General features: G+C 38.5%; 1 protein-coding gene across 3 annotated transcripts in view; it reads right to left on the bottom strand.

Annotated features, from left to right (window-relative positions):
* The window catches only part of LOC309666863 (fatty acid-binding protein, brain), a 150,512-nt gene that overhangs the window by 37,024 nt on the left and 95,842 nt on the right, over window positions 1-17,646 (bottom strand). For all 3 annotated transcript variants that reach the window (XM_082474981.1, XM_082474980.1, XM_082474979.1), the window contains one exon: window positions 10,168-10,344. In XM_082474981.1, coding sequence (XP_082331107.1) covers window positions 10,168-10,336 — 169 coding nt within the window. In that variant the 5' untranslated portion in view covers window positions 10,337-10,344. The remainder of the gene's footprint in view (window positions 1-10,167; window positions 10,345-17,646) is intronic.

Below are 17,646 nucleotides of genomic sequence, written 5' to 3' on the forward strand. Positions count from 1 at the left end.
CCTTAGGAAACCTGATTAAATTTGACTTTTGTGAAATTCGTAAGAGGTGTGATGATGGCTCCACCTAGTGTCGATTTTGAGTAATTCCTAAAACTGAAAATTAAAAAGGAAAATAATTTCCCTAGAGGTCTACAGTCAATTCAGGTTAAATTTAAGTTAAAATCCTAGAACCAAATCCACATTTCTTGACTGATAGCTCTCTGCTTTTTTTCCTTATTGTTCTACACAATATTCAAATATCAAAGAAAGGAAAGATTTAAAAAGCAAATCCCTTCCACTAACAGAAATCCAATTTAGGTGAAGATTTTATTATAAAACAAGAATTTTGAATGTCTAACATATCTAAAGCACCATGAGAGCCTTCACAGAGCTGCTGAAGTCAATTCCATACACTGTAAGTTGGGGCAAAAGTTTTTTCCTAGTTTCTAGCTCTGAGAAGAATGGTTTCCAAGACCTCTGTAGCCACCCCCTTCCCCATCTAGCACTTTAGGGGCTTCTCTGCCATCAGTACTGCCAAATATTATTCAGCCTCTGAACTGCATCTACATGGAACAAGGGAAGTCATTTCATTCACCTATGTGGCCCTACTTTTAAGATACTTATAGTTAGTTCATGCCAGATTATTTTTGTGTGTCCTACAGAATGTCAGTGTGCCCTCTTCAAAATCATGACCAGCCCCAGCACAAACATGAAATGAATCAAGTGTGAGCATGGCGCCTCTCTTCTTTTCAGTTCAGCTTTATCCCCTTTGCCTCATTTCCGGGTACTTCCTCCCACCCTGCAGAGCCACTGGCTCCTCACCGATTTTCCTTTCCCTCAGGGTCTCCCAAGTTAATGGCAAATTAAATGGTAATCGTGCTTGCCCTATAAAATCTTTTCTGGAATAAGGTAAAATATGAATTCATGAAGGAGTGACTGAATGAATACATGCTCAACAAATAAATAAAATTGCTCGTGCTAAGAAATCAATGTCTTCTGCCTATGTACAGCTTTTCAATTTTCTTAGGAATCCTAAGTGGAATTCAGACAAATTTAATAAAAGTTGTGGATGGGATGGTCTGAGGCAAAGGAGCCATTTAGAGCAGTAGAGGCAGTGCATATCCTGGCTCTGAGAGCCCTATCCCAGACCACTGTGGCCATTTTCTTACTTGAGTGAATTCCCAAAGGCACTCCCTGAATCCATTTCCTTCATCTGTAAAATAAGAAACATTAACAACCATTTTGTATGATTATTATTATGAAGCTTCAAAAGGATCTACTAGGGTGCTTAGTAATCACCAGTCACTCAAAGTATGGCTATAATAATAATTTTTCCCATTCCTGTGTGCTCAATGAGCAATCTGTTCTAGGATTTTAACAGGTAGCAACAATACATTCTCTAGCCCTTTGTTTGAGCCAATGCTTCCATTTTTAAATAGCTGCAGATTTTTGATGTTCTGAGAGTCATCAACACTAACTCTGGAAAAAACTGGAGTGCATTCTGATAAATCAGTCCTAGTTTTAGCTAAGGAGGTACTGCTCACGGAAAGAAAAGAGAGTGAAGGAATAGCAGAAAAATCTACCTTGGTAAATAACATAGAAAGACTCAACAGCCCCCTAGGGCGTTCACCTTGAAGTCTCCACCACCCTTTATGCTCATCCAATTAATAATGATAATAACTAATAATAAGTTTTTGTTATGTATCAGGCACTTTCCTTAGCAATTTACCAGTAGTCACTCATTTAATTCTCATAATAATTCACCATTTTATACAGTGAAGAAGTTGAAACACAGAGAGTAAAATAACCGAAGTCATGAGCACAAATGGCAGAGCTGTAATTTGAACCTGAGGTGTCAGGTTCCACAGATAAGGCAACAGGCTAGTATGCTTCGGTAATTCTTCCTCTTATTCTCTCTCTCTCTCTCCACCATCATCTGCCCAAGCTGCCCAAGCCATCTGAGCTGGCAAAGCTGAAAGCTAATGCAGTGTTTCCTCTTGCAAAGAGGATGGCTCTCCCTGTAGTCACTCACATTCTGAGAAGGTTCAAGCCTTTCCAGTGCAGATCACACACACACACACAATCTCCGGGCACATGACACAGAATGGTTTTTGCTCTTTCTCCTCCTATGTATAGAGTCAAGTTTCCATATAGTCCCTTTATAGTTTTATTGCCCCCTTTTGTCCTGGTTTCTCTGACAATATTAAGACTTTATAGCTATTGACTAAAGCCAAGTGGCTTGTAAAAAGACAATAGCAAAAATGAGCATGAAGACTTTCTTTAATGAGCCCCAACTAGGGGCTTTGCTGAAAGTGGCTACTTGCTATGACAAAATACTATAGGTTCTCTAAAAGAGGTTGATTTTTTTAAAGTTGGTTGACAAATTCAATTTTGTCTTTAAAGTACTACTGACCTCTCATTCTTCTTTGTCTGGATTCCTTCTCAGCCAAAAAATCCTTTTGTTGGCAAATATTCAACAAGCCTGATACCTTGTGTAATACAAAATATTACATGTATAAAATGAGACATTTATGTGTGTTGTGATGAAAAAGTGATTCAGGATATACATGATTAAGAATATATGTCATTACTAGCAACGATGAGGAGGGACATGGCTTCATTTCTGGTCTTCTAAATGAGAGATAAATACCTTCCAAATGAGAGATAAATACTATGACTCAAGATCTGTTACTTTTTTTCTTCTACATTTTCATGGAACACTGTTACTACTCATTTAAATACTGAATCAAAATTCTGTCAGTAACTGTCATAAAACACTAGGGAGGTGACTCATTGTTAAAAGGTAATACTCATCACCTGTCAGTGGCTCATTAGCATAATTGAATAGGCACTAATGTGGTAATTACCATGAATTGTCAATTTCCATCAGAGTGTGTTCTCCCAGCCCTGAGATTGGGGATGTTTGTGAAATCACAGAGGAAGGCAGAAGATAGCCAAGTTAACAAATCCAGCTGCCCACCATCTCCACTACCAGAAAATAATGGCAAAAACATCTAGAATAAAAACAATGATGATGATAGCTAATATTTATTGAATAATTATTCTTTGCCAGACATTATTAGCCAAGTGTCGTACATATTCTATTGCATTTACTACTTCCACTCACCCTATAAAGTATGTACTATTATTAATACCATTCCAAGAGGATAAAACTTAGAGACATGATGTAAATTGCCCAAGATCATACAGCTAATGAGTAGCAGAGCGAGAACTGAAACCCAGGTCATCTGAATCCAAAATCCACGTGCCTGACAGTTTCACTCTATTCCAGGGTTTTTCAGCCTCAGCACTATTGACACTCGTGGCTAGATAGTTCTTCGCTGTGAGGGTCTGCCCTGCAGGACTGAAGAACGCTTAGCAGCTTAGCAGCAACCCTAGCTCTGCCCACTAGATGCCAGTAGCACCTTCTCTCCTTGGCCCCCTCCCTACTAGTGGCAGCCAGAAATGTCTCCAGATGTTACCAAATGTCCTCCAGAAGGCAAAATTGCTACTCCCCCCAAACTTGAAAACTCTACCCTAACTCCTCTTTATACTGATTATATAATATCATGTCATTAAATAACTTCCAGAAACCTAATTTTAATGGCTATAAGACATTTTATTGAATGTTAAATTAGTACTACACCCAAAATATTACTTTTGATTATTTTTTAAAGAAAAATTTATGTTTAAGAACTTATAACAAGATTTTTTGAAATCTACCCCTTTGGTGTATTCTCAGATTTAAAGATAAACTTTGCCAGTGAAATGAGAAGCAGGAGGTGTTTTATATCGCAAAGACTATTAACTTCCCTTGTTAAAATGTGTCACTGTTTTTTACCTGTTATACTATAGGAGAGAAAATGAAGAAGCCTTGTGTCAGTAAGAAGTTTCTTTAATAGTGAAAGAGTTTATTTGATTACTGTATACAGACATGGCCTAAATCAACAATCAAATAAAATATGGCATGCATATATATCTGAAAATAAAAATAAATTCATTAGTCAGATTTTCTTTAAAAATTCAGAATTCTATGATTTTCCTAAAATGTAGAATAAATCAAAATTTACTAAAGCTTTGGTTTTGGTTTCATTCCTTTTAAAATATATACTTAAATAAATATTAAAAGCAAGTATTTTGCTATTTCTACCTACACCATTCACTAAATACTTAAGTGCTTACTATTATGTTAGTTAGTTTAGGAAAGATATAAAAATTAATGTCTGCATTCCTGAGGAAATTATTTTAGAAACAAGTCACATACACAAAAGCCCTAACAATAAGAAAGGACAGTATAAAGCAACTAGTAAAGTGTTTTGTGTAATTCACATTAAAGAAAAATATATGCGCGCACACACACACACCGAAGTTAAGGAAGATCGCGAGATTCATTTAATAGGCATATTCCATATAAACTACTCATCACAAATTTTCCATTTTAAGAGTCCACATGAAAAATCAGTATGCAGAGATTAGAAGCAAAATACATCAAACAAAAACTTCCTAGAGATGTCTGAGTTGTCAAATTTTACTATTTTTCCAAATCTTTGTAAGGTTTGAGAAAAAAATGGTGCATTTTTGGATAAAAACAAACATACTTTTAGTGATGCATTTTTTACTATTCTATCATTCTTTCTCACCAAAACCACAATTTCCTACAAATCCCATGAAGTTTTAAATTAATAGTGTTTGGCTGATATTTACCAAGAAATGGCTTACCCATCACCATAAAAATGGAATTAAAAATATATCTGGCTAAAGAAATCCAAAAGAGAACGTTGGATTTTGTTGGGTTTATAGACAATGATATGTATTTAAGTGACCATGCATTCTTAACCTCTCTCTTGGGTGCAATTCGGAAGTAATCTGCCTTTTAATAACCTACACTGGACATCACAGTTGCAATCCAACTGAGTAGCATCACAACAAAATTATCTAGTACACACATGTTGCTTAGGGCAGCAATGTTACCATAGTTACTACCAGATCAAACATCTCAGGAAAGCAGAGCCACTAAGTCTTTCAATGTGCAGAAATTCAGCACTTTTGATAGGTAATGAGCCTTCATTTTCCTTCATCTTTGGGCTTTTCCAATTGGTCTTGTGCTGTTTCTTTATCTTTCTTTTTCACATCTAAAAAAACAAATAATTTTCCATCATATAGAGAATATACTGAAATCTACTTTGTATTATATTGGAATAAAACAGTTGGTTTTTCCTTTATGCACCCTAGTCATTTTCTACTTGATTAGGACATACTTTGCCATCAGTGAAGATATGGGTCTGTCTCTTAGTTACCTTTCTCTCCTATTCTCCAGAATTATTATGTGCCAGGTGGTCTTCAAAGGTATTATTACAATCCCCATTTATAGATTAGTTTACTGAAGCATAAACAGGTTAAGTGACTTGTCCAAAGTCACCGAGCTAGTAAGTGACAGAGCCACAATTTGGATGCAGACTGACTGACCTTGCCCTTCCCCATCTCTCGACGTTGGATCACACTCTCTCTAGCTTCCTCACACTTTTTATCTCCTTTGCTCTTCGGACTTAATCGCACTTTCTACTTCCAGGAAAAAAAGTCAAACCATCAGATCACACAAGCTCAACTTTCTGCCACCAAACCTCTAAAATCCCCTGCAGTCTCGACTTTTTCCTTCTGCCCATGTTACAATGGAAGATGTGCTCCTCAGAACTGACTACATAAGTTGTTGGAACCTAGTGCAAAGTGAAAACACAGCGCCCCTTATTCAAAAAATATGGAAAATTTCAAGGCAGCAAGAGTAGAACAAAACCAAGGGCGAGCCGCTTATGAGCCCGAGGCCCTGTGCAGCTGCCCGCCCAGCACGCCCTTGTAGCTGGCCCTGGTGCTGCTCCTACTGTCCAGGTCTAATTTCTTCATAATGCATGATCTTATCCATTTCTGCCTCAACAGCACTCTCAAGATCATCTCTCATCCCTGCATTTCATCTGACTTTTGCTCTTTCTCCTGGCTCCTTCATTTCCTCAAGTCACTACCATCTTCAAACTAACAAAGGCCTTCTTTCGACTGCAATTCCTCCACTTACTGGCTTTTCTTTTATCCTTTAAAATATATTACATCTTTTGCTGTCATCATTTTAAAACAAAACTATTGTTTCTACTACTTCCGCAAAATGGGTCCTGCCAAAATCATCAATGGCATCTTTGAAAAGAAATCTGATAGGCCATTCAGTTCTTCAACTTTCAAGCACTATGTACCAAGCAGTGAAAAAAAAAAAAACCAAACAAACATACATTCCAGCTCTCAGGGAACTTCTTGTGAGGAATATGGACAATAATTAAAATAAGCAAAATGAGTGGCAGGTGGGAAGTGAGAAGTACTACAGAGGAAATTACAGATCAGGAACTGTCAAGAAGTCTTGGGGCCTGGAGGTTGCAATTTTAGATAGGGTTGGCTGGGAATGCCTCACTGAGAAGGGGTCATGTGAGTAAAGACCTGAGGAGGTGAGGGAGTTAGCTAGTTGGGTAGCAGGGAGGAGAGCATTCCAAGAAGAGAAAACGTCAAGGTCAAAGGCAGCAGTGTGCAGGAAGAACTGCAATTGGGACTGTGCAGAGAAAGAAAGGACGGGAAATGGGGTCGGAGAGGTACCAAGAGACTAGATCTTTGAAGGAGAAAATGGCAGATTTCTGAACCAATTTTGAAAGTAGAGCTCACAGCATTTGGATGTCTCATAGGCCTCTTAGATGGAATATGCAGCAAGCAGATATCACTCCTCTAACCCTCAAAATTGCTTTTCTTCCATGCTGGCCCTTCTCAGTATATGGCATCACCATCTACCCTGCTACTCCAGGAATTATCCTCCATTTCTCTTCTTCATTACTTGTAGTCATCTCCACCACCTCCAATTCATCAGCAAGTCCTATGAATTCTGCCTATAAAATATATCCCAAATCCACCCACCTTTCTCCATCTTCTCTGCCTACTCAGAGCCATCGTCTTTCACTGGACTACTGCAACTGTCCCACAGGTAAAGTCAACAAAGCCCTTTATCCTTCTCTAAGGACAAATTTGACTTGGGGTTAATTTTCTAGCTCTGTTACCCTGGGAACCCGATTCAGGTGGAATGTCAGCCTGGTTACTAAGCGTATGGTAAAAATGACCCAAATTGTAAAGTACAACTGTACTGACAGAAACTATATGAGAACTGTAAATACCTGGTAGGAAACCATAGCATTGGGATTCCGTAAATGCCATGACACTTATAACTGAGCATGTCCCTTGCAGAGAAGTTAGGAAGCAGTGTCCAAGGACTTGTTACAAAGTATTAGCCCCCATGGGACATGGGGCTTCTAACCCGTTGCCCCCATTGGTGCAGATCTTGTCCCCTTGCACCTGAGTTCTCAGTGAGTGGTGGGGTGGAGGTGCATAGAGATTGGCCCCCAGGACTGCTTATGTGGATCGCTGCAAGGACTTCCACAGAAGGAGATGGTGTAATGCAGCCCTTCTGGCCTGCTCTGTTTCTAAACCTGTATACTTCTGAGCAGACTGGCCCAGATGTGGTCTTATGAGTTTGAATGTTTAATTTGGCCCCAAAACATTTCCTAATGGGGATTGCACCTCCTAACTCAACTATATCCATTATTTCTCTTCTACAATCCATTCTCCACATAACAAAGTGGATATTCAAACATGAACATCACTCCCCTGCTGAAAACCCTCACGTTTAGAATAATATCCTCTTTATTCATCCAGGTTTCTGAAGCCCTAAGAGATCTAGTCCTTGCCTCCTCTCCAGTGTCACCTCTACCACTCTCCCTCTTACCCACGGCCTCCAAGCCATGGTGGCCAGATTTTATGCTTCTTGACACATCCACCTTGTTCCACTCTAAGAGCTTTTTACAAGCTGCTCCTTCTGCAAAGAACGCTCTCTTCCCTCTGATTTTCCTGTGCCTGGACCATTCAGTTGTTATTCAAAACATACTGTTGCCATTCAGATTTCAGTTAGGACATCTGGAATTTCTCAGTCTAAGGTAGCCACCCAGTAACTCTCTAACGCAGCATCCTATTTTAATTCTCTGATAGAACATATCACTGTTGACTTACATATTTATTTGTTTACACTCTAACTCTCCCATTGGAATATAAGATACATAACAGTAAGAGTTTATGTCTGTCTTATTCACTACTATACGGCCGGTTTTTAGAATGGTGCCTAGCACTTGGCACTAAGTTGAATGGTGGATCAAATGAATAGTTAGTGATGGTGGGAGGTAAGAAAGGCCCTTTGTGACATTTACAGTTTCCTAAGCTGCCACCCTCTGTCACCTCTTGCTGATATGTTACAGGGCATCATTGTCCTCCCTACCATGGTCATCAATTTGTAAGGGATAGATTAAGACGGATTATAAACTAGGAAGATTTCAGGCAGGTTAATTTCACGCAGGATGCAGGATGTCTGAGATCCTAGATTTCTTCCCACTTAAGAATACCAAAAAACAAAAACGAAAGAGGATTGATCTGAGGGAAACTTGCAGATCTGTCCCAGAATTTCTATTTTTAAATGACTAAAACATTGAAATCATAATGTCTGAGATAGGTCCTAGATTTTTGCTACTATTAGCAATTGAAAACTATTCATTTTAAATCCTTAATGTCTATACTTAGCTAATAAAAAAAGAAGATAGACCTTAAAGCTATTTATGTATAGCTTTGTTAGTGAAACACTGTCTATGCCATCTACCTATATAAACTTACTTCCTTTTGTGTATTCTTTAACATCCGGTGTTACTATGTGGATTCACTTTTAACATTTTGAGTTTCTTAGTTAATACCTTCAACTTTATTTCAAAATGATTTAAAGGAAAATATAAAAATAGAAACAATATTCTTTCAGATAATGGTCTCTTCAGTGAACAACATAAAATGAAGACACTACTAACTTTCTTACAGTGTATTTGTTCTCTTTTGTTTAACTAAATAATGTCAATAAGCATTAAGGTTATTGTGTGTGTGTGTTTAGGGGCTATCAACTTTAATTAGGCCTGTGTGTGTGTTTAGGGGCTATCAACTTTAATTAGGCCTGTTACATGAACAAGTAGCTTATCTTCTCTACCTCGCTAGTTGAGGATGGCTCTTCAACAGCAATATCATGCCCTGATAATCAGATTACATTTTTTAACTTAAAAGGCCAAAAACATTACACATATTTTTATTCCTCTTCTTTCATTTCCTCCATCTTTTCTTTTATCTTATGATAGTTTACGTGTACGTGTATACTTTTTTACTATTACTTTAGTACCCTTTATGATACATACAATGATTTTTAGAAAAAGGTGAATTAACCGTGGGACTCCAAGGTTAGGCCACAGTCCCTGGCTTAACAAGGATATAAGTATTTCATAAAGATCATACCAGGAACATCTGTAATTTTACCAGGTAGAAAGTCACCTCCTGAGGCAAAGAACTAAGAGCCCTCGTCTAGGGCTCACATGAATAGGGTAGAGGTGCAGAAGCTTCCAGCTCTCTCTTGCCTCACTGCCACCAGGAATAAATTTCTACACACACACTGGAGTCCACTTTGAAGTCTAAAATGGGGTGCAAAGCACAGGTATGTTGGTAATGACTTGGTACTAAAACTTTCTTTAAGCTATTTGAATGTTTTTAAGTGAAGGGACTCAACACTTTACTGTAAGTGTTATTATATTTATTTTCACAAGACTAAATGCTGGAAGCTTTATGAACTGTATGTAAGCAACAGGGTAAAAGACCCAAGATTTTCCTTCATTGGTTTGATAGCTCTCGTTTTTTCTGAATTCAACTTTTTCTACTGATTAAAGAATGATCAACTTTTAAAGTTCCCATCTCTAGTTGATAATAAACCTATTCTTAGCTATGAGAAATAGAAGAGCTTGTAGAATACTACAATGAAGCAGAAGCTTCCAAAGTGATTTGCCAATGGATGGCAGAAGAAAAATTACTTTATTTCTGACAGCTTCTCAAGAAATTTTGTTCAGTTTCCACATTTAATCTAGGAGATAATACGAGGAAAAGTCCACTTTTAGAAAGGCTGAAAAAAAATTTACTTAGCTTTAAACAAAAGCTGAGAAGCTTTAGTAAACAAGCTTAACTAGTTAAAAGGGAGACTTGTTCCAGAGGGAAGGATGAAGAAGAGAGAAATGCTGCTGATTTTAAGAGGATTTTGAGTGTTACCTTCCTTCCCGGAGAGGACCTCCGGTTTGAGGGGCAACTCCGAGGTTCCGCCCGTGGCAGCTGAACCCTGGATGTCTGCTAGAGCATTCCGGCGGCCTGCCCTTGCTGATGATGCAAAATTGTTGACCACAGGCTCCACATCCGTCATTTTTGATGAATCTGTCCTCATAGCAACATCTACAAATAGAATGTGCACATGAAGAAGGGGATGAGCCTAGTCCAAGGTCCGTGTTCACACTGGTGGTGGTTAAAAGGCATGGCTACATCAACAACACAGAAGCCTTGAATATCTAATCACTGATTGTACCCTGCATCTATGTCTATGTTAAGGTCCTGGAGCTTCTATCTGCACTTTTGTACCCTCGCTGAATAAAGCAGGAAGGCCTCAGTGTAAGCCAGATTGCTATAAATAACCTCAGAGCCGAAGGAGCCACTTGGATGCTTTAGGGTGCAGTAATTTCTTGCCTTTTATTCTGCTTTTCTATGGATGGATCAGCCAAATGAGGGCTTGGAAGGAAATGCAAACTGACTTGCTTGGCCACTCCTGTGGAGACTCTGCCTGCCAGTATTTGCTTGTAGTGCTTGCTTACGCTGAAACCAAATCACTATAATTTGTAAGGACCAAACAAAACACACTTTTCTCTTACTCTTTAGAAATAAGAATTTCAACTTTATCTCAAAGGCTTTTTACCCCAGTGGCAGCTGTGTATTTCTCTCTGCTCTAGTCTCAGACCTAATTTTCAATAGACTCATGTCTGTGTTTGGGAGAGTAGAACCAGGGTTACCTTTTCTTGCCTTCAAGTGGACATGGTAATAACTAGTGCTTTTCTAAGCATCCTTTATCTTCCTAGCAATTGTCTCTCTCTGTGAAAGAATTCTCAAGAGACCATTCACTATACAGCGAGGGAGGTAGCAGACATTGCTTATTCTAAAACTAGCCCTCTCTTTCATATGATGTTTTCTAATGAATCTTTCCTAAGAAGTCAACACTGAAGAGTATCTCAAAAGCAGCAGCAATCTTTTTTTTTTTTTTTTTTTGAGAACCCATTAAATGCTAGGCTCTCAGCTGGGCCTTGAGAGTACAGAGGAATGATTTACTCTCCTTTTTTAGGGGACTTGTACTCTCCAAGGGGAGAAAAAAGGTATACATACAAGGATAGATAACATCATAACACAGAATGTGCTGAGTATCAACCAAGAGATGGAGATACTCATCTGTGGTACTTGAGGGCCGAAATATATGAACCTTGGCCTACACGAAGCAAACCAAAGTTTTCACCTCAGTTAGAAGGGAGCGCTTTCCAATCAGTTAACTGCAATTCAGGAAATGATAAAAATGAAGTAAAACAGTCACAAAATATGGTGCATTTGATATTAGAAACACAATTTCTTTGGTCCACAGCAACCAAGAAATGCACATCAAGCTTAGTGTGGGAGTCCAGGAGTAGGGTCTAGGCTACTTCCCCAGATGGTCTCATCTTTCCAGGAATCATGGACAATTTGAGAACAATGCTAGATTTTCAGACATAATTTTGCACTCCTAACTGTTGAGTATTTGCCAATTGTCTGGCATTGACAATATAAAGTAAAGAGCACTGGACTATTAGTCAAAAAGAACACTCCATTACAGGCCTGCAAGGTGATACTGGTTAATTTCTCCGAGTCACGGTTCCTCCCCTAGATAACGGATATAAACATTAGCCTGACTGATTCACAGAATTCTAGTGAAGAACAAATGTGATAAAGAACATGGAAACTCTTTGTAACTATAAAACCATATGTTTGATTACCAGCATCGCTGTTCATTTCTCACTAAGTTTTATTTATGCCACCACCTCCTATGTATCCCCCTTAGTCCTAACAAGAAACACCTTCCTCTTAAAAGACCTCTTGAGTTTTTTAAAAGGGAAACCAGAATTTATTCAATACTACATGAACACTTTCATATCTATTATCTCAGATAAACCTCCCAATAATCCTTGTGAGGTAGTGAGAAATAACCCTCACTATATGGGTGTGGTAACTGGGGCTCAGAAAGGTGAAGTGACTTATTTTAAGTTGAACAACTGCTAACTTAGCACACAAGGATGCAAATCCAGTTTCAGTTCACTCTGAAAGCAAGATGACATGGATTACCACAAAACTATCTTTCTAAATCCTGGTGATACATACAGACAGCCAAACAACAGCTACTTCAGATTCTGCCCTTCATTACTTTTTAAATAGAAAAAATTATATACAGCTGAACCTTGAATGATACCAGTTTAAACTGCACAAGCCCACTTATATGTGGATTTTTTTCAGTTAACATGTACTACAGTGCTACACAATCCACAGTTGGTTGAATCCAGAGAACTGCAGATATGGAGGTTGGATTGTAAAGTTATACACAGGTTTTTGGCTGTATGGAAGTCGGTGCCCCAACCTCCATGTTGTTTAAGGGTCAACCGTATATATATATGTGTGTGTGAAAAAGAAAGAAATTCCCTGCCTTTTCATAGGTATTCCTCTCTGGCTTGAACGTTTGGTTATCTGTGAGCCCCCCGCACTACTCCCCATGACACACAAATCTCAGTTAGAGATCGCTTCTCTACAGCTCATGAGGAGTATTTGACACCAGTTTGGAAACAGACCCCATTTGCAGGCCCCCATTCTGTCCCCAGCCAATTAACATCACATCAAAAGCCATGGCCATGATGAAGTGTTTATTTCTGTGAAGCATCTTCCTGTGTAATTGCAAAGAAGTTAACTATGCTAAGCTTGGAGGAGAAGCTCCACGAATACCTTGATTATTACTGTCCTGATAGTCCAAAATCATAAAACTGAAGATAACAATAGATATAAGATTATTAAGATACACTCTTTAAAATACTTAAATGCTATATATTTTATGTTTAGCAAAATGGGATATGTCAAAGGAGTACTGAGTTAGAATTTGCACATTGACAGAAAACTTCCAAAAGGTGGCCTGTAGAGTGGGCCATCAACATGGAAGAAGACATTCTGGGCTCCAAGTTTTTTCTTTGCTATTGGCTCCTATCTTGAAAGTTTTTGCTTTTGCCTTTATACTATTATTTCTGGCCTAGGCTTTCTAAATGAGTCCTTTTTTGTTGATTGGTGTTAGAAAACAAGACCATCACAAGCCATCTAAAAGTTTGTCAACATTATACTCATTAATTATCATTTTAAGATCAAAACAAAACTGGATATGCAGGGAGGTCAAGCAACAGGTTACTTTACTCCAGAGCTTTCCTTGGTCCTTTTCCAAACTCTCATTAGGCACCATCTTCCTTTCAGAGCCTGTCACTGATGCTGAGTGACCAGGATGTCAGGCTCCACCACAAGATGGGTAGTTTGCCCAGCCCAGTCCTACAGGGCTGTAGGGACAGGGAGCTTTCTGTAGTGAAGTCATCTGATCTTCCCGACAGAATGTGCCCGTGACTTAGAGATCACGGGGAAGAGAGTCTGAATGCACAGGGTGATTCTCAACTGGGCTTTTTTAATCCCCTGGTAAGAAAGTTTATTGCAGCACTAGAAATAATCTGGAAGTCCATCAGGAAAGGAATGATTGAATAAACCATATATATTATATTATGGAATTTTATATGGCTCTTAAAAAGAATGTGTTAGATCCAGTCAGATCTACTTACTGAGATATGTTCTTGACACACTGTGAAATAAAGCAAGTTTAAAAAGAAATATTTACAGCATGAGGGGAAAAGAGAAAAAGTAATGAATGTCATGTAATCTCAACTTCGTAAAAAGAATAAAAATTCTAGTTGGGAATTTAAGAGAGAACAAGGAGAATAATCACCACTGTTGGTATCTCCTTACATATTTTAACTTGTAATAATGTGTTAAAATAATAAAGGACTTGAAACACATTCACCTGGCAAAATTATGAATACACAGGTATTCGAACACCGAATGTCTCTAAAGTAACATTTTGATAATTTTACCCAAAAGAGTATATCTTCAAGTGAAAGTCTCTCACTACCCCAACTAGCCATCCTACTTGTCTATTGTTATTATCCTATGCAACACTGATTGCATATGCAGTCAATATATATATACACACATATTTTATGTATAGATATATATACATATATATACATACATACATATAAAGTAGAGAGAATTGCTCTCTTCAATGCTTTGTGACATTTAAAAAAATATATAACCCATAGAAAGATGAGGAAACACTACTAAGAGAACAAAAGAGAGATTAACTTCCATGTTCTTTCAATTTTCTGGGCTTAAAGCTAATTGTGTCTATGCTTGCTAACCAAGGCAGTTGACTCACTAGCAACTCTTCCTCTTTTTCTTCTACAGAATTAGCAGTGTAATCTGTATGAGTTCTGCTTTGTCAACTGTGGCTGCTTACAGGAGCTGAAACCATTTGGACATTGGGAGATTTCACAGAAGTCCTTGCACGGCCCATAGCAAGATAATGTGATTTACAAATGCCTGGGACACACTTTCTTCTCTACCGAAAATACACAATTTTCAGGATGCCTTAACAAAATACCATGACACAGCCACATCTACACACATGCCAGGATCTTTGCAGTCTCCAAAATATGAAAATGCAACACCAGCATAGCTGAAGAAGAGAAAGACGTTCAAGCTAAATGGAGCACTGGAGGAATATATATATTTATATATAAAGAAAGCACTAGTCAGCTTCCAGTGGGCTGAAAATTGCCTGCTAGGAGTATGTTACTATGTTATAAGCATAATTATAAACAAAGAGAAATTTTTGCAACCTCCTTCCCTTTCAACTGACACAGTCCATCTTCTTAGCTCACACTCATTCTTTTCTCAAACTTCATTATTCGAAGCCCAGACCACAAGGAGGCGGATACCTTTTTTTCTAATCTCTGCATCCATGTCAGTCACCTCGTCCTCCTCAGTGAAACCACTACTCATTCTGCATGTAGGACTTGGAATAAACTCTTTACCCTCTAAATCAGTTCTCTGGGAGTATGAGTCAGGCTATCTGAGAAAACACTTAAACTAAACAAACAAAGGAAGAACATGTATTTTGGAAAGTCAGTGCTTTTCTGGCCAAAAGACAGAAAGAGAGGGAGGGAGACATACACTGGTCTCAGCTGATAACCAAATATATCATCTGTCTCTCCCCAGCTTTCAAAATCTTAATAACTTATGCTAGATTTCTCTGGTTTGATTTTCTGTTTCGGAATATACAAACCTCTTCCAAACAAGGTAAAAGAACTATAACAGTTGTTTCTTAATGTGGACCAACGAACACAGATAATTATTTATTCATCCAGTCAACACTTATCAAGCTCCTACTAAATTATTACGTGCCAGGTCCTGTGCTAGGCTCACAAGCTACAGACAGGAGCCCATAGTCTGGTGAAATCAAACACATTCTGGTCTTTTCAGTTACCTTTCTTGATCTTAAATCTTATTCTTTGGAAATAAAGTAAAAGTATCCACCTCTAAAATGTGAATCCTTTAACATAGCTCCTATTCAACTCAGTATCAAGACAATTTTAGGCTAAACAGAGCTTACATGGAATGTATACATGTATAAAAATTGTTTTTTTTAACTTAGAGACCTTTCTCTTTTTAAAAATTCCTCCAAATTTCTGTGCCTCAAGTACAAGCCAAAGGGAATCCTAACTTTTGCCTGTTGACACACTTTTTTTTCCATGCTTAGGTTCTTGCTTGCTAATATTACAGATTCTTCCAAAACATATTGATATGTACATGGAAGCTATTTTTATCACAGAGAATTTTTGACAGCTTAAACCTATAAAATTCAAAATGCAAAGTCAAACTCGTTTTCCCATAATCTTCCAAGTAAAGCAGTAAACAAATCTGAGTACCTTTCCCGCACAATGACACTTGCTAGACTAAGACAGGGCCACTTAGAATAATAATATAGGCTGACGTGGCTATAGATGAAAAAGATTAACTGCAGCAAACCATGCAACCCCCTTGAGCATGGGAGTCACAGTCACTATGAGATTTGCCACAATCAGTAAGGACTCCCCCGCCCCACCTGAAGACCTGGGACGGCGGCATGGCAGGCAGCTCCTCCACAGGCACAGAGGAGGAGTGGTTAACTCCACAGGAGAGAAGGAGGCCAGACTTCATGGGAAAACAGCCTCTGAGTAGGGTCCCAGAGAATGAGTAAGCAAGTGCCAGTGAGAGGCTGCTCTCAGACCAGCCACTTCTTATCTTGGCCCTTTCCAACCACTCTTGGACACAAAGTGTTCCTATATTTCGAAAGGGGCACAAAGACTCTCCAAGCTCACAGAAGCCCAAGTTTCGCACTGGTGGGAAAATCATACGATTTTGAGGTTCATGTGGTCTGTTTGCACCCTTCCTGTCTCACCGTGAACACAGGACCCCGAGAAGTTGGTTCCCCTTTTAATAAGACGGTGGTTTTTAAATGTCAAGTGACTTTTGATGACATCAGTAGGAAGGAGAGAAGGGGAAGCTGACTCTGACCAATGTGGTCACAGTAGAGATGGCTTTGTATCCCTCTGCCTGGTACATGGACTGGGACATAATTGTCTAAAAAATTCAATAAAAGTTTAATTAATAGCTGACACCTATAAATTATGAGCAGGCAAACATAGCCTGTGAAGGTGCTTTTAATTATTAATATTCTTAACAAAAGCTGAAAGTTCAATTATTAAATATTAAAATGAAATTTGTTACATTAACATTAAAATAGCTTTGGAGGCAGGCTGTGGACTTTGGCAAATACAATGCCTTGCAGGTGTAAGTAACACTGATAGTCACGTGCAGAACAGTAGTTAAAGCACAAAGTCTTATAGAACCACCCTCATCCAGGGCGTCTGGATAGTTACACACTCCAGACACCAGTCCTCTCTGGACAAGATCCATATACATTAAACTGTCAACAGCCTTGCATGCAGGACCACTCAATCCTGTCTGAAACATCCGTTAAGACATTTGTTCTACACCAAAAGGTCCTTGATATTTGTTCATATTTGGTCCTTTCCAAAACATCCATGGAGACATTTATTCGGTCCACACCAAAAGGTCCTTGATATTTGGTCATGTCCAAAACCATTTGGCATGGACCAAATATGCTCATGGATGGTCTGTATAGGACTAAATTTCAAGGATATTTAGACATGGACCAAATGTCTCATGGAGCTTTGGACAAGACCAGATGTCTGCGAATTGTGAACAGACTTGCCAACCTGAAGTCAGTTACATATAATTCATCAGGTTTCCCTCGTACAAATATGCAATCCTCTTAATACTTTAAAAGACCAGATCCTATCGTCGTAATTCTCCTTTACCATTTTCATTCTCAACAAGTGGAAAAATAAAGCCCTTTTATCCTCTGGGCTTATTTTCTTTGCCTACGATTACTATCGAGAGTGACCCACTGATGACAAAAAATAGTCCCATAATTACTCTTCCAATTTAAAGGTAATTTAAAGCAATATCTTAAGCATGGACACTTTC

Source organism: Balaenoptera physalus, assembly GCF_965194825.1.
Source record: "Balaenoptera physalus genome assembly, chromosome: 9".
Classification (NCBI taxonomy): domain Eukaryota; kingdom Metazoa; phylum Chordata; class Mammalia; order Artiodactyla; family Balaenopteridae; genus Balaenoptera; species Balaenoptera physalus.